Source organism: Cyprinodon variegatus, unplaced genomic scaffold (genome assembly GCF_000732505.1).
Source record: "Cyprinodon variegatus isolate N-32 unplaced genomic scaffold, C_variegatus-1.0 Scaffold35, whole genome shotgun sequence".
NCBI lineage: Eukaryota > Metazoa > Chordata > Actinopteri > Cyprinodontiformes > Cyprinodontidae > Cyprinodon > Cyprinodon variegatus.
The window spans coordinates 1315094-1336832 of record NW_015150488.1 but is presented as its reverse complement, the minus strand read 5'-3'; the positions used below and the strand labels follow the sequence as shown (position 1 = coordinate 1336832).

The following is a 21739-nucleotide window of genomic DNA, read 5'->3' as shown; positions in this document are numbered from 1 at the left end:
CTCACCTCTACCACATAAATCTATAAACGTTTTCCAATAATGCTTTCAAAGATGTTCCAACAACAATTAGCTTTATCTAGAGCTACATTATTTCACTGTAGCTGCAGATTCATTGTATAAGACTAGTTTAGCTTCTTTCATTCACTTTGTAAAGCATAAATGATAAGTGACTTTCAAAGGTCAAACAAAATGAAAATGGCAGCACTCTTACCTTTGTGTATTTTGGTTTGACAGCTATAATTATGTAGTAAATAACAGATTACTTATGTGTATGTAACCTTTGTATTGTTGGCCATTATAAAATAGGCCCATCTGGTGAGCGCTTTTAAAATGACCTTCCTGGCAGTGGAGGACAACAGAACAACAATTCTGATCAGAACTGAAGCAGAAATTACAAAATTTAACCCAATATTATACCTAACTTTTGTGTTCTGAAATTAATTTTAGTAACAACTATACAGCCTAAGGATAGCTTAACATAACAGCATCGCTCTTTTAAAATACATAAAAATAAGCCATGTTTCTATATAGTAATCCAAAATGATTTAGCCCGTTTTCAAATATTAAGACCAACAACTAAGCCATATTTAAGAGTAGCATTTTTCTACGACCAGGAATAAATAAAAAATGCATCAGAAGGAACATTTAAAACTGCATCTGTTGCTAAATCACCTTTGGTTCCATTTTTTTTTATTATATCATAAGATAATGCTTTATAGGTTTTTAGCACAAATATGAGGGAAAAAGTATAACATTTTGCTTTCCTATGTGTTTTCATGTAAGGGTGTTCTTTGAAATCCTGACTCATCATTACCTCCACCTACCCAGAAACACCCAGGTCAGGCATCAGAGAGCGGACCTGTTGGAAGAACCACTGATGCATTTTAATTTGACGTCTGTCACCTGTTTGTAATGCAAATTGTTTCCAATAATACAGCTATTTCTATGCCCATCACAGACAAACGCTAATTACAAAATGTGCCATTATGCAGCTAGGCTTTATTTGCCTCCACTAAGATAAACTCATCTCGCTGCCCCTTTATCCTTCAGCTTGTTGTCTATGTAACAATGCAGGTACTTATTACAATGATGATAGCAGTGAAGAAGGAGGATTAATAATATGTAAATGCACTGTGTCCTAACAGGTTAGGAGGACGGTTGAGTTAGGATTATCTAGGGAGCGAGATCTGTCCCCCTCGAGCAGTGAGAGTGAATGAGAATAAATTGGGATCCCTGGCACTGGCCTGGGGGCTTGGACTTGTTTTTTTTTTTTCTCAACACTCAGACAGCTCTGCAGCAGAATCTCCAAACAGTCCGACTCAGGAAAGTGGTGCAACTTTTAGACTGCATAACTTTGAAATCTGTACTCTCATATACTCCTAATTCTGGTAAAGCTCAGCAACAAAATGGAAATTGGGAAATGAAGTGATTTATCTCTGGAATGATAAGAAGATGGACATGTTTGTTAAACTAGTTTTGGTGTCTAATAACTGAAAAATGTATTCATGTATCCAAGATGCAACCTGTAGGGAGCATCAAACTACAATCAACAATCCAGAGGTCATACCAATGTGTATGTAGACTTACAGCAATCATCTGGGCCACGTAGCTCTCAGGTCCGGTGTACTCTGTTGGATCCTTCACCCTCACCAGAACCAGGAAGTAAAGGTAGTGCCACATGTTGTGCTCTGATTTGATGTGCTCCTCAAAAGACACCGTCTTGTTGTCAAATTTGTCCCTTTCCAACCCTGAAAAACATCAGTAACACGTTAGTAAAAACTACTCTATAAAATAAAATATCCCCTTTTTCACCGCTGCAGACTTAAGCCTTCACTCTGTAGCACTCACCACAGATGAAACAGGATGTTTTAAGAATCTCTTCCTTCCTCTGTTTCTCACTCCTCAAGTCGGCAAAAGTGTCGATGATCACACCAAAGATTAGATTAAGCACAATGATGATGACGATGAAGAAGAAGAGGAGGTCATAAATGACTCGGGCCGCAAAGAGAGGCTCCTGCATGGTTAGGAGTAAAATATGGAATCAACTCATCAGTTCACCGAACAAAACGACAAAAAAATAATAAAATAAAAGATCAACTTTGGGTCATATTAGTACAAAAGGACATTAAGTGAGGAAAACTGATTTAAGATTTAAATGTGACCTCTTTGGATGGTCTCCGGAGAATGTCCCCCACACCTCCACCATTGCGTAATCCTTGGTTCAGCACAGTGATTATGCACATGCGCAAAGTGTCACACACACGCTCAACTCCTTCATCTTCATCTGGAATGAAACAAAAACAAATTAAAGATAAAAAGTAAGAAGTAATTAAGCAATAAAGCAGAATTTTAATTTTTTGCCTCTTTTTCAGAACTTCTTCAGATTTCATTGGGTCTTGTTAAGAGGAAAGAAAATGATTGTTTTTTTGTAAAAGGAAAAATGAGAAAATGTGTCATGCATTTTATATGCAAGCACTTGAACTTTAAAACCCTGGGGAAACGATCGCCCTCAGTACAAGTAGCCACAGTGTCATTCAGTGATTTAGTTTCATTTCAAATGCATCTCATTTATATAGTCAAAAAACATGGCCGATCTTTCAGGAGATCGTTAAACAGAGAAGCAGCTCTTCTAGCAAATCTAGAGGAGCTGCAGAGATCCACAGGTCAGTAGGGAGAATCTGTCGACCCACTAACAAAAACAGAGGTGCAATTCATAGACTTGATCTAAATGGAATTATCACCAAACAGTAAGATTATCATAACTTCACACACAACTGAAGAATAGTGTTTTCTAAAGCTGAGGGCAGGATCTAACAGGTGATCACAATTCAACTAGAGTATGGATTTGTGATTCTCGACAGAAAACTAAAGGTACAGTAACAAAAATGATAACGGTAAAGTGTGTTTATGCTAAAACCACCAGAAATAAGGGGAAATATTGCTTACAAACTGATAAAGGAATCTATCAGCTGTTTATGCCATCTGTACTGACATGATAACCTTTTATTGTGGTTAAAAATGCAGATATTTGGAAACGAGTCATGCAGAGGAGCTGACTAACATTCAAAACAAAGTGCCTGAGTCTAATAAGGTCAAAGTTCCGTAACTTGTTAGAACAGCAAAATAGTATATCAAAATAAAAATATAATCCCTGAAGTGAAACATGATGTTGGCAGCATCATGGTGTGGGAACGGTTTTTCAGGTGGGAGATATAAATTTGTCAAACTTTATTGAAAAAAAAATGAAAATTCCATTTTCCGGTACAGATCAGGCACGGATGAGTGAAAAAACAAAGGATTTTAAGGCATTTATTTTCTCAGGAAATACATTACTAACATTCAAAACATTATATTTTAGTACGCTTACCATTTTTGGGCAGGGAAAAACGTAATTTAGTTATTTTTTTACAAAATAAAATTGAGGCCGACCAGAATGTATATCTGGATGCGCATGTGCAAATTTGCAAATAAGTGCTTCCGGAACGGATCTGGTAGTGACAGCGGCCATCAGCCGACACAGACTGGGGTTCGAGGAGACTGAAGCAGACAAACCAAGGGAACAAAACAACACAGCTCTATAAATACTTTCTAGGTTAGAAAAGGTAACTGTAAAATTAGGTAAGTTAAGCAGATGAGATTTTACAGTTTTCAAGCCAAAAAGGGACGAAATAGGGCACATACAGTTAGCCACAGTAAAAGTTGAGCCTATAGCAATGCGTAGGAGAGAAACAAGACTAAGCCCTGAAAAACAGTCTCAAATTCTAAAGTCTAAACATATGATGGAATGACTCATAAGTTTTCTTTGAAACTAAAAATTATGCATCATTTTCTTCCCATCTCAAAGTAATGAGCAACTTTGTGTTGGTCTGTTCTATCAAATGATCAAGAGGTTTAAATATCTTTGCGAGGAGCTGAAGGCCCTTCTATTCTAATAATTTACTCTGCCAAATATCAATGAAGCCATATTTCTATACATCTCTTTGTTAGTTATGTTACAATACATGTTAAAAAAGAGACTGCTAATGAATCATCATGACCTTATCTAAAACCACCTCCACTCTGCTGTCACTAATGAGTGACAAAGAAATGTATCTTGCTATTTTTATGAGGTGTGAAATGCACAGAGATGCTGTTAATGGGTGAAGCCGCACGCAGCATGGTGAAGGATGTGGATCAGATCACGTGTGTGCCCCTGCAGTGCAGGTGATCCTGGGATCCAAGAAGTGTGAGTCACTGCCTCATTGGGTTTCTGTGCGTGCACGCCTCGGTGCGGGTCTGTGAGGATGCCACTGTGTGTTTGGATGAGTAACCTTTCTATGGCTTAAAATGTCAAGCCACAAAGCAAACTACTCAGCTGAGGCTTTCTAAATGGATGGGATTAAAAAACTAAAATCATATTTTAATGGTAACATTTTACCAGGAAGTGATTTGGAAGGTGACGCGGGGCAGCTGGTCTTCATGGTTGAATCTGCGGCTTCGACGTCGCACAGCATATCTGATCTCCCTTTAAAACAAAAGGAAGCAGGTTTTAGATATCCTTTTTCAATGAAAATTGTTTGGAGAAGTTTTATCAAAATGCCACAGTTTATATTAGATATTTAAACCAGTAAGAAAAGATACTGTATATTCAGACATTATGTAAACTGAAGCAGCAGCTGTTGGGTGGGCGGTGAAGAGCTGCTAAAAAACACCAAACCTGAACAAATCATTTTAACGTGCAAAGCCCTGATCAGTAATCAAGAACGGGATACTGCTGAGATTCAATCCGGTCACGTAACTAAAAATTAAAGTAATCAGTCAGAGGATGAGGAGGAAGACAGTTAAACAGGATGTTTGGGAGGCCTGTAAGGGCCAGAGCTCCACAGCAGCATCAGTGTGGAGGGAGTGCTCCTCAGCTTTTCCAAAGCCCAGCCCTCAGCTAACATACAGACAGGCATGAGCCCAGCTAGTTACATAAGCCGCTCTGCTGTGTCTGCTCTGCTCTGTTCAGCAAAACACAGGATGGCATGGCCACTAGGTTATGCAACAGGTGCACATGTGCAAGCAGGATGTCTTCCTGTTCGTCAGCTCATTAAAACACCCACACAATCCCTGCTTTTATCAAAACATGTGGCTATGGATCTATATACAGCATACAATACGTGTTCTATGTACTTTATGTCTATAAAAGCACACCTAAAGAGCTCTCTAAGGAGAAATTGTAAAAAACAAAAGTTTATAACTCCAAAAGGCACCTAAGATTAGACCAAACAAAGATTAGCATTAGAATCTGAAAAATATTCAGGGAAACCCAGTTTTAGCCTAAATGTACATTAAAAATAATACAATTTTGAAAGTAGTAAATGTTTGACTTTATGTTTGTTTTTGCTGTCAAATGAAACTCAGTTACTGGCATTGTAATGAGAGTTAATCTAAAAAGGGCTTTTAGTAGTGTTTAAATGCTAGCTATTTCTGCCAGCAAAGTTAAGCATTTTTTTTATTTTTAGGTATTGTATTCTGAACAATTATGTGCAAACATAAAATACCAAAAATATCAATACAACTGAAAATGTTGTTGCGTAAATAAGCCCACGTTCAAACTAATGCCTCTCTGAAACGCCTTTTAATCTGAGAGTTGGTCTTTTTTAGAGGAGGTTTATCAACATCCTATCTCTTGACTTATCTGCTTCATGCTGCTAAGCTTCTCCAGGTTTCTCTTGCAGAGCTCTATTTTGGTAAACTCTTGGTGAAGTATTTTGGATGCTTTAATTCTAACCTCTTGCTCCTAAAGATTTACATTTTTTTTTTTTATCTTGCCAATGATTCTTACAGGTTTTTGATAAAAAAAGAAGTTCTGACCAATGAAAGTGGTGCCATCTGCAAACTTTGGGAGTTTGATAGATGGGCCTGCTGACCTTCTTGCACATACAGTAGGCAAGAGAAGTGAACCGAAAACACACCCTTGGGGGATGCCAGTATGGATGGTTCTTAAGAGGAAAAGATGCTCCCCAGCCTGACTTGATGCTGGTCAGTCAGTAAGATGCTGATCCACTTACAGCTAGATTGTGTTGTCTGCATGGAAATTTTCTTAGTAAATTAATTTGTGCGTTTTAGTTAGTGAACTTATATTTTTCTGTGATAGAGTATAATACTTTAATCATCTTTATTAATCTATAACTCTTCCAACAACAGGATTTCAGCCAATTTAGCCAGTAATGCTTTTTCTGGACTAAATTACGACTCTAAAGTCTGGAAACACAGAGAATAAAATAGACTTTTGTCAAAATGGGTCCTCTAGTTCTTTGCAACCTGTAAACTTTGGCGATTCAAGTTATAGAAAAGTCAGAATGTCTGGTTCAGCAGAGTCACTGTTATACATGGCAGGTATAAAATAGTCTTGTTTTGTTTTGTTTTGAGTGTTTATGGCACTAGAGGCCCGTTTTTCTGACAGTAGGTTGACAGGAAAGGGGATATGAGAGAGGGGGAGAGACATGCGGCAAAGGACCACAAGCTGGATTCGAACCCAGGTCGGCTGCGTCAAGGACTAAGGCCTCCATACATGGGTTGTGCACACTAACCATTGCACCACCTGCACACCGATAACTATACCAGTATTGGGCGGGGCCCTGACCCAGCACTAAAATGGTGGTATCAGTATTGGCGAGTACCAACAAATACCTGTTTGAGAGCCAAAAGTTGATTAAACTATTGTCACCCATTCCAGGTAGGCAATAAAATGTTCCACTGGATTCATTTTGTATTAGTCCTTTTCCTGCTTCACAAAGGCAGGCAGCAGCTTGACGAAGCCATGATGGCAATTGTTTTACATCCAAGTAGTATGTAGTTCTTCATATATACAAACACACATCAATTTCAAATAAATTGTATTGGTATGGTATCGGTATTGGCCAATACTGCACATCCAGGTATCCAGTATCGGGCAAAAAAATGGCATCGACGCAACACCAGTATAAAATAAAGAGGATCATTTTCTATATTTTTAGTTTTCAACCCTGTTAGGGTGTGCACACACATGCAGCTACATTGAGGCATTCATTTTAGCTTCATCATTATTACATTTTGGGGATTGTTTTTTTCCCTTTTACTGATTGGTTGGTGAAAAAAAAAGAAAATAAAAAAATAGCTCACAACTAAGATTGTGCTAATTAAGTTGAAGTAAAGTCAAGACAAAAAAAAAAATGCTTTTTTTAACATTAATGACCTTTATGAGAAAAATAGGTAAAATGTGAAGCTGCTGTTTTCACCTGATGAATGCAGTGGGTCCACCTCCATCCGAAAGTCATTCTTAAAGAGGACGAAGCCAACGATGGAGAAACAGTAGACGAGGAACAGGGCAAGAATTGCCGTTAAGATGATGGAGCGGCCGTTTCTTGTAACACTTTTTATCACATTCAGCAGCGTCTCTTCTCTGGACACCAGGTCAAACAACTGAAAAGAAAATCCACCTCAGTGGGAACCCTAATGATTGTTTCAACAGAAAAAATATATATTTCTTACCAAAAAGCTGTAGAAGAACTCATGAACAAAGAGGCCCAGGACACAGAAGAAGGCAAAAACCAAATTGTAGATAAAGAGCATGTCCATCACAACTGCTTTGTAGCCTCGAGCAAATGTTCCCTGGTTGCCCACAAAACTTACAAGGAACACTAACTTGTTGAAGAGCTGAGGGAAAAAACATGACGTAAGAAGACACATGATGGATCACTACCCAAAGACTGGGTCATAGCATCCTATACTCACATTTATAGAGCCCAGCAAAAATAGAGCAGGCGTGAGGCCCATAGTGTAAATGGCTCGGAGAATCAGGGAGATGAGGAAGGACATGATGCCCCACTGTTTGGGTAGGACAGGAAGCAGGGCGGTGGTGATCCCTAAGGCTACCCACAGAAAGATATTCCAGAAAGGAGATAAGGTGCCTGGATAAAAAACAAAAAAACAAAACCAGTATAAATCAACAGGCTTTGAGGCATGGCGGAACATGGATAAATTATTCACCTGTGCTGAGAGCTTAAATTGGCACGTTGTAAGAAAGCAACACTTAAATATGTCAAAACAACAGTCCAAAGGGAAGTTAGTGCTAACATCTATGCAGGAGATTACAGGGTGAACAAACCGCTGAGGCTCGGGGTTGTCAAAGAAACTGCAAAGTAGTAATAAGTAACTGAGAACAATGATTCAAAAGATAATAATTTAGACTCAATGATCAAATACAAAAAACTAATTTGCTTATGCACTTAAAATGGTTTGGAAAACTGGAGCGAGAACAGCTGCTATAAAGGGAGTTTTAGAAAACGCAAGATTTGAATCCGGTCTCTAAGCAAAAGACGTTTCTATAATCCTTTTCTTACAGGCTGGATCAGTCATTCTCTGGGCTTTTTTAAGCTCCTCATAAAAATAACTTTAAATTTAAGAACCAAATGTTTACTTTTGAAAATGCCTGCTTCACTTTCTTGTCAAAACAATGTGCGTTGAGGCGGAGTGGAAAGAAGCCCATAAATCTTGAAAGTTAGTGATCAGGACCAGAATAAATCTAAATGTCTTATATACAACTAGCTATACAAATAATTTGGTGATTAATTAACTAATTAATAACTGCATATCAAAAGGTGTTCAATAAAATACTTTTCATTATTTTATAGAATTTCAAAGAAGAGAAGCTAAACCTAGACCACTTGAAGAGTTAAGGATGGCGCACACACAGAGGTTTTTCCATCAACATGCAAAGAGTACAATTATGGCTTAATTACTCCTACAAGTTGTTCTTTCAGTAAATGTCATTTTCTTTATTCTATATTTTTCCAGGTAAATGTTGTTCAATTACTACATTAGTTTAAAATGTTTTCATTAATCAGTCACAATAACCTGGATTAAATATTTCACCCTGGTGTTGCTTTTTAACAAAAAAAAAAAACATGGTATGACTGAGAGCTGTAGCACAGTACTTGATATGTCTTCCAAGGACTTTTATTTGTAAATTTAAAAACAATCATCTCCTTTGGATAGCTGTTATCTTTCTATATGAATTAAATATCAGGAATAAACTGGGCAGAGACACTGAGCGTAAAGAGCTCTGCCAATAAACTAAAGTCCAGGTCGTCCTGCATCAGAAGAATTAAGCAGCACATTCCAAACACAACTACTAATTCACGTGCAGAGGTCTGATTATGTGTAAACACAGAGTGATTATAAAATAGAACCACCTGGAGAAATATGTCATGTATTTCAAAGATAATTTAATTAAACTCCAGAAGCATTATTGAATAATTATTTATCGTACTGTGTTTAAATGGAAGAGTAAAGAACCCATTTTTATCTGCAGAAGCAAATGAAAACAATTCTTCTGGTTTATACCTACTGTATAAATATCTGAATTTAAAAACAACTTGGTCTATAAAGTTGTAAGAAGTGGTTCTGTAATTTACATAAAGTATGCACATGTGCATGACCTACAGTTCTTATTAAATCATTTCTAGGTTTTTACTTAGGAACTGGCCTGTCTCCCATTGTCTAAGGAAAACAGTGTGAATATAATCGTTTTACAATAAGTGTGGAGAGTGTTTTGCCACAGAACTTAAAAAAAAATTAAAACCTTCAGATGAAGTTTGTTAAAAACCTAACAATAAACCACTGCTGAAAGGAAATATAAACTCATTTAATTTAGAGATTTGGCCAGAGGTCGGCACAGGTTAATTATGGACATGAAACCCACAGTATGTTTTGGAAACGATTAATTATTGGAACTTTTTTTTTTTCAGGGTGATCTGCTAATACAAAGTCAAACTTTATTTTCTTCTCTAGAGTCTGCATCAGGAATTTTGAGTTATTGTCCATTTTCTCTTATCCAACACAGTCAAATTATACATATTCCCAAAATTCTGGTTTGATTGGTAGGAACTTAGTCAGAATTGGGTGTTCAGACAGGAAAATGCTCCCAACACTCAGAAAACTGGTTGTGCATAAAACGATTAGACATTAGGCCTTTAGGATGAAACTGACCTCTACTCTATTGGATAACACACGGTAAGTCAGCTTTGTGGAACAAGCTTTGAACAAGCTTCTTCATTTTACTAACAAAAAGGAGAGGTTCTAACCTAAGTGGTTAAACATGCAGCAGGAATTAGGCCAGAAGCTGCTAATCAGAACGATGACTGACATTTAAGTAAATATCAATAGGTTTATATATTGCTAAACAGGAAAATCAAATAATTTAAAGTAGACAATTTATGACTGATCAACGAATGCAAAAATCCTGATATAATATTTACCCTCATCTCCATCATCTCCAAATGGGTAAAAAGCACCCACAGTGAGGTTGAGCACACAGGCCAGGTAGAAGGAGATGCTCCCCCAAAGAGAGAAGTGCCGTGAGAACCAGAAGAGAACCTTATTATCTGTGCAAAGCAGAACAGAAACAAGTTCAGTTTGCTCCAATAGTCATTATTGATACTATCCATGAGCCACCATTACTGACTGGATCCTGGAATCACAGCCATCCCTTAGAAATACTTACTGCGGATCTTCTTCTGCCATCTCATCTCATTGTAGAGGTTGTCAAACTGCTGGAAGAAGTCGTTCACCTTGCTGCCCTGGTCGTCTCTCTCGGTGGTGGTGAAAACTCGGGTCTTGGACTCCTCGGTGAGGTACTCACAGATGTTTGGAACTGGAAACACGATCTGCTCCATACTCCGATCATGACGCACAATCTGAAAAGAGAAACTGATTTGCATAAAGATTTTCGATCATAAATATATCCTGATTGGATGAAGAGGAGGTGCACCTCTATCTGTGCCGTGTGCTTGGCGTAGTAATGAAGAGCTTCGTCTTTATCGTTATCCAGACCCGGGCCAGGACTCAGCCTGAGGCTCTGCTGCAAGATCTTGTTGTGTCTGGCCAACTAAAAAATGAAAAGATGTTAATAATCTGAATTTCTTTAATTTTAAGAAGATTGATGGGAGAAGGAAAACAGTTAAAAAAGAAAACTGTAATTCTAAGTGAAAACAGAAAAAAAAACATAATTACTGAAAAATGAAAGCTGACCTAAAATACTCAAAAATTATATCTATTCCAAAAAAAAGTATTACAAGCAGTTGGCTTGAATGGAACAGAGTAATCTCTAATGGCAATATGAGGCACAAAACACTTCAACTAAGCCACCAGCAAACAGAATTAAATTAGGTTAATAAAGTGCCAGAAACATGAAACGCTAGACAAAGAATACATTTGTCAAATTCAAGACTCTTGATATTGCAGAGATTTAAAAAGAGGTCAGTCACCTAAACTAACATAAGAAACTCAGTAATAAAATTTGAACATAAAACTTTCAATTTTGAAATAAAAAAGCGCATCCGTACCAAGACCACCCTGGGTAAAAACACTAACATTTTCTACAGAAAAAATACCCAACTGTGCCAAAATTAATCACCTGGTTGCTACCAGGGCATATTTTTGGTTTTTATGTATAAAAATAAACAATTTTTCTTGTAAATATGTTACAAGAAAAATAGTGAATATGCATAATTATTGCATATTTTTTATAGTGAATTTAGCTAAGATAGTTTCAAGTGAACCACTTATTTGTTAAATTTAACTAGATCTTTCATCTCTATTGTTTGTAAAGAAATACAGATTTTAGCAGATTTCTGTATTCAAAATGTATCCTCTGTAGAATGACTCTTGTGCACCATCATTTGCAGCCTCTTTAATATGATCTAAGAAAAACCTGTCATAAGTGCCAAAGGTTATTTTACAAAGTATATAAAAGTTCCCTCTTTAAGGTCGAGGACCCTGGATGGCTCTGGCATCTCCAAGTTTGTTGATTTGTACATTTTGCAAGTAAGAAATTCTGACCTCAGTGTCAATCAACAGAGATGTCAAAAGTATTCATGTTTATTACTTAAGTAGAAATATAAATCCTACTGTTTAAAAATACTGTGGTAGAAGTTAGAATAGCAACTTCAGCTTTGCTCAAGTAAAAGTGCAAAAGTTAGATTTTTAAAAACTAAAGTATAAAAGTAAAAGTGATGCAGCAATAAATGTTAAGGACAGATGGATTAAACCTTTTACTCATTACTGCGCTACCATATTGAAAGAACATTTTTCTAAAATTTTGGATGATAACCTCCTTATACTTCATTTTCTTAGTTTTATAACTAATAGAATCAGTGTCAAATTTAACTGCGCATAATCTTGAAAAAACTATTTACGTGGAGTCATCTTTTCATCATTAATAGTTCACAGTTCAGAGGTTAGTGTAGAATCAGACAGAAAAGTAGCAAAGAGTGAGTCATTAACAACCTGATGGGCCAGGATATAAATGTTGTGTCCAACATCTCTGGGTCTGATCCGCTCTCCAACGCCATCTGTGTTCTCCTCAGCGTCATACCCCTGAGCGTAGGCTTCCTTCATTACATCCACCTAAACATCACAGGTTAGGAAACGACTGTCAGTCTTCACATTAAATTAAAAAAAATGTCAATCTGTCTTAACGAACACAAGCACCCACCAACTCAGTGGGTCTCATCTTGTAGAGAATCTTCTCTGCGTTCTCACTGTCATGGCGGCTCTCCATGATGGCCAGCAGGAGCTTGGAAGCATTGTTCTGTTCCCAAAAAAACCCCAAAAAAACTGTTAAACTGCAGATAAAAACAACTCCAGATTGGCAAATTTTCCTTGAAGTAGGGCTGAAACAATTAATCCGATTAATCATGATTAATCGATTACTGTAATATTTGTCAACTAATTCCGTAATCAATGAATCATTAACTGGAGTATAGCGACTGAAATATATGCCTTTAGCTGTCATAGCAACCCATTTAGAACTCTAGCTGTATCAAAATTATAAAAAATTATATAAAACTTTTGCATTTAAGATTAAAAAAATTGTTTTCGTCAGGAAAAGTAGAAATTTTTCAGTTTCACCTGCTTTAATTTGGTAAAAAAGTCTTTAGGGAACCTTTGGCTATGTGATTATTAATGGATTAATCTGAAAAATAATCGACAGATTAAACAATTTGCTAAATAATTGTTAGATGCAGCCCTACCTTGAAGTTAAACCATTTACATTTTAACAAAGTCTCTGCTGAAAGACACCATAAAAGCATTGCGGTACTAACAAGCAGGCTTCTAATAATAAAGGGCTGCTCCTCACCTTTAGATCCAGTACCAGGTCTAGTCGATTCTCTCCAAGGGGGTTGATGGAGTTCACAATCAGCGCAATAATAATGTCAATGCCATTGGACTCATGCTTTGCTATGCATGTCTAGAGGAAAGAAACATAAAAAGTTAAACCTCAAACAAAATGAGAACTCTATTATAATTTAGCAATTATTTAAGCCACTACTAATCCTTAACAAGAGTCAACATCTGACACGTCTTACATAGTCTGAGGATAAAAAATGACTGGACTGTTGCTCTGTGTTTTTTTAAGCTGAAATGGTTTTGGATTGACATTCGAAATCGGGGGCCGAGAGTTTTTTTAGCTGCACTGTTAAGGACAACCACACACTGAGCAAGAACAAAAATGAAACCAGTGTTTAGCAGTATGAATAGGTAAAACTCATGTTTGATTTAGATTAATCCGAGTAGCAGTAACTAATGTGTTTTTGAGGATCATCTACTCAGTCTCTGTAATTCATTATGTCATAGGAGAATGCTCACTTTTTGTACATTTAATTATTTATTTTGCATCTTTAACTGAGCGCTCGGTGATATCGCAGGACAATATTTGCTTGGTTGTAAGTATCTGGCTACGAAGAGAGTGATGCACATTTCCTTGTTTGAAAAGTACAACATGCACCCCAGTCCTAAACAGCTGATGCAGAGTATTACTCCTAAGCTACCTCTACAGTTATGCTGCTATAGGCTTAGATTGCTGGAGGACATAGGGACCCCTTTTTCATCATTCTGCCTCATTCTATCTCTATTCTCCAACTTTGCAGAATTTTTTAGTTCAATCTCCAACACAATGCTCTCTCTCTGCTTTTTCAGCTTCACCTTGTCTGTTCCTGTTTTGCTGTGACACCATCCTGGAGAGAAATATCAGCTGTGCTGCTGCCATCAACACCTTTGTTTATAGATGTTTGAGCTTGGCCTGTTTTTCAGTGTAGTCCTGTTTCTCTGATTGTGACTGGCTGGATGTTCGCTCTTCATCCTCTGACATGGGAGCTGGCTGGGAGCTCGTCTGCCTGGCTGTGTGTTCCCTGGATGGGGCCGCCTGTGGAGCTGGTTGGCAGTTGCCTTTTGAATCTCTGCTTCTTTTGCCATGTCTGGTTCTGTCTCCTTGAACCCCAGACGTCCTTGGCAGACGGTGGCTCACACTGAGCCTGGTTGAGCTGGAGGTTTTTTTCCTAGGGAGTTCTCTCTCCACAGTTGCTACAAGCATGCTTAGTGTGAGGGATTGCCTTTGAGTCAATGAGTCGATGCAATCAACTTGTTCTTCCTTAGATAGAAAACTTTGAATCAATTTGACTATGATCTTATTGAATTGGCAATATATAAATAAACTGAATTGAATTCATATATGGTGTGCTTGTTGTGAGCAAAATACTGCTGAGTAAAAAAGATATACATGAAATCAGAATTAGACATACTTTAATAATCCCAGAGGTAAATTACTTTTTACCACAGACTGGATTTAAACTTTTCACAGAAATGGTCTGTAGGCTTGGAGCTTTAATGTCTGTTTAGAGGACATTAGGACCAGGACCAGTCAGAAGTCTACAGTAAGTGATGATTTGGGGCGACATGTGATATATTGCTGTTTTATCCATGGCATTGTCATAGGTCCTTAATGGCTTCCTGGGATGACGAGAAGATGCCACCTGAGAAGTTTTTAAGCACAGTCATGGGGCCGCTATTATGAGCTGGGTGTTTTTTCCCTCTTCAGGTTGTGCATGGGCATCCAACACCAGCTATGTGGAGTTGTTGCAGCAGACATCCCTCACGACTGAGGGCCCTCTTCTGTGTGGTAATGATGGGGTTTTTTCAGCAGGACAATGCTACAGTCCACAGCGACCATCTGACTACGACTTTTTTCCAGGAAAGCAACATTCCCACTTGGCAGCAATGGACCAAGCATGCCAAAATGATTTTATGAAGGGATAAAAAAATAATAGTGCAGGTACATATTAATGAGTGAGTTCTTAAAGCTTTCATTTTAGTTTTAGGAGGGTTTTAGGATTTTAAACCTTTGATGAATTGATGAACAGCTTATTTGAGTTCATTATTTTTTTTTTTTTTATGAATTATCTTAGATTTTATTTTGTCATTTTGTATACACAAGTGTAAACAAAAAGAAATCTTGTTAAGAACAGCACTCTTGACAATTTCTTTTTTTTACAGTGCAGCCTTGAAAATAGTAAAAAAATACATAAAAACAGTAATATAAACATGTGACTGTATATTTACAGTTCTAACAACTACAATCTACTAAAAACATTTAGTTTCTTGTTCTTATTTCTTATATATTTTCCATTTTGAAGCTCTACTTATAACCTTCTTTAGACCCCACAGTGCAAAACGCAAATTCATACATGTATTGAACTGTTCTTGAAATTTTGATCAGAAGTGTCTTATCTTTTCTTATCAATCTCTTGATCTCCTGTAAAATGGAAAATGTTGGTCTACATTTTCTGTAAGCCATAATGATAGAACAAGAGACAGACATGCTTTAAAATTTCTGTTTGAAATTATGTCAAATAAAAATAATCAACAGGCTGTTAGGATTAATATTATTAAGGACGTGTGCGTCTGTGAAACCCTAATATTACCTGCATGTTGTGTGTCAAAGCTAATATATTCTCAAGCAGTTTATCTAATTAGGACAGCTCCTTATGTCAGGATAAAAAGCAATCTTCATTATGTACATGGCAAAGATTTGGGAATGAAATAAGAGCGGTATCCTTGATCTAATAACAGTGTAATATTTTGATAAGGGTGGAGCCATAGATGTCTCCTCATCTGCAAACGAGTATGTTATAATGATGTGGTATAGTGCTTCTTTAACTATGATTCGGGGCCACTCCAATGACATGTGAGCCTTGTTGGTAAGCAGCTGCATTCTGCAACGCTGAGCAACTTCTCTAGACTGAGAAAGATTACAATTTTTGTAGAAATCTGTTGCCATGTCTCATGGTTATTTAAAGTTATAATGGAGCATGTTCTTTTTCCCGGGTGGATCATCAAAATAAGTGGTCCTCCTAATTGTCAATCATTCTGGTGATATGTTTATGTAAGGCTGTCCTACGTGCTCGACCCCCTTTTTTTACTTACTAGTGGTGAGTCTGACATAGTGGAAATATTACAAATCTTTTGGAAAGTAAGCTTGTGTGAGCGATGCAAACAGCAACTTTTAAACAGAGCGTGCATGAGGAGAAATGGGCTTGTGCATGCTCTTGCACATGTTTAACAGGCGTTCCCTCTCGGGAGTGGGTACAGGGTTGCTCATGTGCATTTTGCATGTCTTTTTAAAAATTTGAGAAAATTCTCCACTATACCTTTAAGACATATACATCATGAAGTGTTATTTAAAGAGTTTATCCTGAGTAGGGGTGTAAATAATAATCTTTTTGTATCGATTCATCGATCCAACAGTATCGATTCATGTTTATTTTTTCCTCCGGTCTATTTTTATCCATTTGCTCCTGGGCGTAATTATCACTCCCGTGCTGCGGTGGCGCTACACATAGTTTACCCTCCTGCCTCGGTCCTGATTATACTCTTGTAGCAGTGTGTCACAGTGAGCTTGACACAGACATTTTTTATTTATGCTCAGTATTGAAGCATGGTCTGTGCTACACACTGTGGGTCTAGATACGGCCGAGGCGCTGAGGAAGTGGGACATGACTGAAAAACAGCGGGGATCCAGGTGGAAAAAGGGTCCCAGCGTTCTCGCGCACCTTGCTCTTCTAGCTGGTCAAACATCACGAGTTGCTTTCCGCAATTCCGGCCATTAAAACAAAACAAGCCGGCCTCCTGTCTGCAGCACTGTCTGCGGTCAGCTACAATTTGGGAGAGGAGCAGCTGAGCGTCTGAGGAGGGGGCGGGGATGTCGACACTCTGGAGCCGAGGTATTGAATTGCACTCATTGCACTGATTTTGTGCAGTATTTTTTTATGCAAAGCCTTTCAGAATCTATAACGCAGGGGCATTATTATTTTTCAGTGAATGAGGTTTTAATAGGCCAAGGTAGAGTACAGCTTTTCTACTTCTGTTATCTGCTGTTGTTTCTCAAATAAAATGCATAACGATATTATAGCTTTCATTGATTTATTTCAAATTTGAAACATTGTCTAGCCTGTAAGGTAAAAAATAAAAAATAATACAATTAATCAAATCGTATCATGGTGTATTCTTGATTATCGAAAATAATCAAATGGTTGGGTCAGAAAATCGATACTGGGCATTGAATCGCCATGATGGATGTGATTTACACGCCTATTCCCTAGTGATCTCTTTTCAGGAGAAGATGAGGAGAGAGAAAGTTTTAAGGTCTAAACACAGAACTTTCCTTGATAAGGCCATACCTGGTTTTCATGGCAGGGTCCCTGGCAGTACTCTGTGATGGTTTCTAGGGTTTGGCGCACAAGATCCACATTGTTCTCATTGATGTACAGTCCCAGCAGCCCCAGACCTCCAGTGGTGCTCCCACAAATGCAGTCCAAAAACTGAAGCGTCTCACACACCAAATTGTAGTTGGTCTTATTGTGCTGAGAGCGGAGGAAGTTCTGGAGATGTAAGCAAATGTCAAACTTTAAATTATTTCCCGTTTTAAAACCAAAAATAAATCTGTTGTTCTTGGACTGCTTTTAGCACCTGAAGATCTGAATTGTGATTTTCACAGAGCAGCTGGAGGAATCGCAAGAGGGGTTTCATGACAGTGATTGACCAGCTCATCTCAGGTTCTTCTTCAAGCTCTTCAGCTCCAATTGCCTCATGGTTCTGGCCAAGAAATTCCAGATCTGGGTCCAGTTCATTTCTGTAGGAGGAGATGGCTTTGGACGTGGCTGACGAGGCTTCTCTCAGCTGCCCTCGCATATCTTCTTTCATATAAAGGCTAGGGTCTTTCCCTGCAAAGCAATGATAAAGTGGATATCATGGTGGCAATCAGCAAAGGGAGAATTTTGTAAACTGATGTAGGTGAAAAAAAAAGGGGAGCATTTACCCTTTCAGGCATTAAATCAGTCATAATAAAATAAGGGATACATAATTGGCCTTTTTACAAGTGAGGCACAGTTAAGTGGGGTGATGCAGCTTAAAACCACCAAATCTAGGCACAATGAGCTTTTGTGAATCCTGTGGTGTGGGGTATCACACGGCCTTTGACATGTGACTGCATGAACTCGAAACAACAGTCTATAAGGAGAGCAGTCAAAAACATTTGAGATTTATCCACCACTGCTGTATTACAAAAAAAAAAAGGGGAAAAAAAGCTGAGCTGAACCTCAAGACCTCACACAGTGTAAAAGAATAATTGTTTCTATGGTAATGTCTGTCTGATCTCAGGACACGACCTTAAATGACTCAGCTTTTCACTTAAATGTGGCCTTTTAACAATTTGGTACAATTATTGGTTCTGAAAGTGTCATTAGGATTGTGGTAGGAGATTACACACAGTGCACTGCAGAGGTAATTAAAACACAGTGTACTGTTTCATATTTTTTTAAATCTGGGAACAAACATCACTGAATCCTATGAGAATTTATATACAACACAAATGCAATTATACATGATTACATAAAGATGTAGCCTTTTGAGTTATTACTAGCTGCGTATCTACCAGTGTTTGACTTCCCTGACAAAACATTTTGGTCTTTGCAAAAATCTTTATCACACTTTATTGATAGCGTTCGCAGCAGACTGTCATTTAGAAACATGTCTGAGGTTCAAATAGGCTATTTTAATAAAGAACTACGGGGGCAACATGTCAACGTCCTCTACAAATATGACCTCCCATCATTCCTTGGCTTTACCTTTTCTAAATCTGGTGCTGCAGAAATTGCTGTCATCTTCCCTTTTCCTGGAGCTGAAATCAAACATGTTAACGGACACCGTGGATCGGATCTCCTGCTGGGCCAAGCGCATGCGGTCGTAGAAAACCTTGAAGAACTTTTCTGAATTCTTCTGCTTATACAGTTGGTTGTAGAAGGAGTTCTGGATTGGAAGGAGAGCAATGATAAGGATGCATGTCCAACACAGAGATCGCCAAGAATGGGGATGGATATCTATGGGTCCCACCTGAATCTGTGTGTTTCCTCCCTTCAGAAGAGCAATGCCAAGCAAAATGCTCTCTTCGAACACTCGATCGTTCTTTGTGTTGACTATGAGGTGGATCACCAGCTCTGTTGCCCCAACCTTATCCAAGAGGCACTGGATCTCCACCATGCTGCTGCCTGGCTTGTCAGTGTCCAGTGAGGCAGAACCTTCAGCAGAGAATAAATGAAAAGAATGAAAAGTTTTTGCAACAGAAAATGGTTAACTAAGAGATGGTTATATTAAATTTAGATCTAGAAACTGCTTAAGGAAACGCCTGTGAAGCAGACAGCGTACAGGTATCTACATACTGTAATTAGTCATCTGCCCTCATCTATACATAGAAACTATAGTTGGTCTATTTTTTTGTTTCTCAAAATTCATGAATGAATCAATCAAACTTTATTCATGCAGAACTTTTTATAAAGTCAGGTTTAACAAAGAGGTTAAAACAGAACGACATGTATCCACTAGAGACAATGAAACAATCATGTTGATCAAATTATGCCGACAGAAAGATAAGAGGGGTACCAGCTTCTATTATTATTATTATTATTATTATTATTATTATTATTATTATTATTATTATTATTATTATTATTATTATTATTATTATTATTATCTACTGTAGAANATTATTATTATTATTATTATTATCTACTGTAGAATGTTAGGAAAGGATGATCGAGTAATATCACTAAAACAGGGAACAAAAGTCAACAACAAAAGGTATAGAAATAAGTGACGCATGTAAAATTAACCAATGAGTTAAATAAACTTTTAAAAGAAGCATTGAGTTTCTATCAGCATATATTGGAAATTGTAGATGATAGCTTATATAATAATTAATTTATACTAATTTAACTTTATTGATCCCACATTGGAGAAATTTACTTCTGCATTTAACCCATCCCCTTGGGGAGCATTGGGCTGCCATCGTGGGGCGCCAGGGGAGCAATCAGGGGTTAAGGGTCTTGCTCAGGAACCCAGATTTGCAGTCTGTGGGAGTGGTGCTCTTACTTAGAACCTTAGGATTCCAATCTCTATGTCCTAATCACTAGGCCGCCACTTCTTAAACCACTATGACATAAGAACAGATTCATTCTATTGTTATTGATTCAATTCAATGCACTGAAAAATTACTTAATCTAAAATCTTTTGCATAAAAACTGAGAAACTTAATTCAAGTAAAGAAAAAAATGAAACTTAAAAAAAAAAGAGCTATCCTTTTTACAAAGTTTAACTGATGTGCCAGTTAAGCCTAATATATTTTAGAAGTCACTTAACATTTTACTGATCTGTTTAGTTATTTAAAGATAAAAAATGAAATTGCCTCAACATTCAAAAGCATGCTTACGCTGAATACAAATGTATGTATACAGTGCCACAGAAAGTGTTTTTAATGGATCTAAATAAAATCTGCCTATATTTTCTAAATAGCGCATCTTCTTGGAAGCATGCTGTCATGTTTGCTGCCTTTGCTCCCCCTGCAGAGAGCAGTTATTTCAGTGTCTGCTGAGTTTATTTGGGGTTTCTCTGTACCTCCGGACGACTGTTTGACAAAGGATCCTGAAGAGCTGTTTCCACTCCCACCCTCCGACTTGGAGTGCAGCTTTTGATTTCCAAAGTAGCGAGTGAGAAGAACCTTTCTTAGCTCATTTCCCTGCAGAGACAGAAACCATCACATTAAATCCACATATTTAAACTGGAATTCATAGATTTAATGGTGAAGCAGTGCAGCACTGAACAAAAAAGAGAAAATAAAGAAGAGTCTTTGTGCAGGATAAACCAAATGTTTTTTTTGGCAGCATCTCTTTTTAGCAGCATTTGTGTTGTTTAACGGATAGTCTGCATTAAATTTAGTGGAAATTATTGTATTCTTTTTTTATTAAAAGATAGAAGTAGTTTGTGTGTGTGTGTGTTCTTTCATTAGTTGTTCACAGCCATTGGGAAATAAATAACAAATCCTAAAGTTACAGAAAAGAGTAATTGTGAAAATCATCGGAGGCTGAACATATTTTGTCCCGATCCAGCTAATAGGAATCCTCCCAATTATGCCATGATGTACTTCTGCTGTAATGGGAATGCTGTCTTGCTGCATGGCAAAGCAGATATAACCAAAAAAATCAAAGACTGAGATCACAGTGTTAACTGTTTGCCATGATAGAACAGAATAGAAAATCCCTTTAATGTCCCACAATGGGGAAAAAAGTGGTCACACAAATTTGGACCTTAAAAAGTGTATAAAAATAACAGAATAAGTGACAGAGTTAAGAAAATAAACAAAATACTGTACTACACAGTGTTTTTAACCATACAAATACTATGCATCTGTTACGACCACCCAGGCCACAACATATTTGAGGACACGAGACAAACATGAGGTTCAAAAGAATTATTTTATTCTTAATCTCTGGAACTTCTTTTTAGATCAGCATCTAGAGGATAAATATTCAATTTACAGCTGTGTACATTTTTACAGTAATGGATA

At 37.5% G+C, this 21739-nt stretch overlaps 1 protein-coding gene across 1 annotated transcript in view; it reads right to left on the bottom strand.

The window, feature by feature from the left end:
- The window catches only part of itpr2 (inositol 1,4,5-trisphosphate receptor, type 2), a 96441-nt gene that overhangs the window by 18038 nt on the left and 56664 nt on the right, over window positions 1-21739 (bottom strand). The window contains exons 38-55 of the mRNA XM_015403974.1: window positions 20791-20911; window positions 19234-19418; window positions 18969-19149; window positions 17812-18065; window positions 17523-17723; window positions 13148-13258; window positions 12503-12598; window positions 12295-12414; window positions 10778-10894; window positions 10511-10703; window positions 10266-10391; window positions 7741-7916; window positions 7498-7662; window positions 7245-7428; window positions 4418-4504; window positions 2163-2284; window positions 1849-2014; window positions 1588-1748 (exon numbers count right to left, since the gene is read on the bottom strand). Coding sequence (XP_015259460.1) covers window positions 1588-1748; window positions 1849-2014; window positions 2163-2284; window positions 4418-4504; window positions 7245-7428; window positions 7498-7662; window positions 7741-7916; window positions 10266-10391; window positions 10511-10703; window positions 10778-10894; window positions 12295-12414; window positions 12503-12598; window positions 13148-13258; window positions 17523-17723; window positions 17812-18065; window positions 18969-19149; window positions 19234-19418; window positions 20791-20911 — 2766 coding nt within the window. The remainder of the gene's footprint in view (window positions 1-1587; window positions 1749-1848; window positions 2015-2162; window positions 2285-4417; window positions 4505-7244; window positions 7429-7497; window positions 7663-7740; window positions 7917-10265; window positions 10392-10510; window positions 10704-10777; window positions 10895-12294; window positions 12415-12502; window positions 12599-13147; window positions 13259-17522; window positions 17724-17811; window positions 18066-18968; window positions 19150-19233; window positions 19419-20790; window positions 20912-21739) is intronic.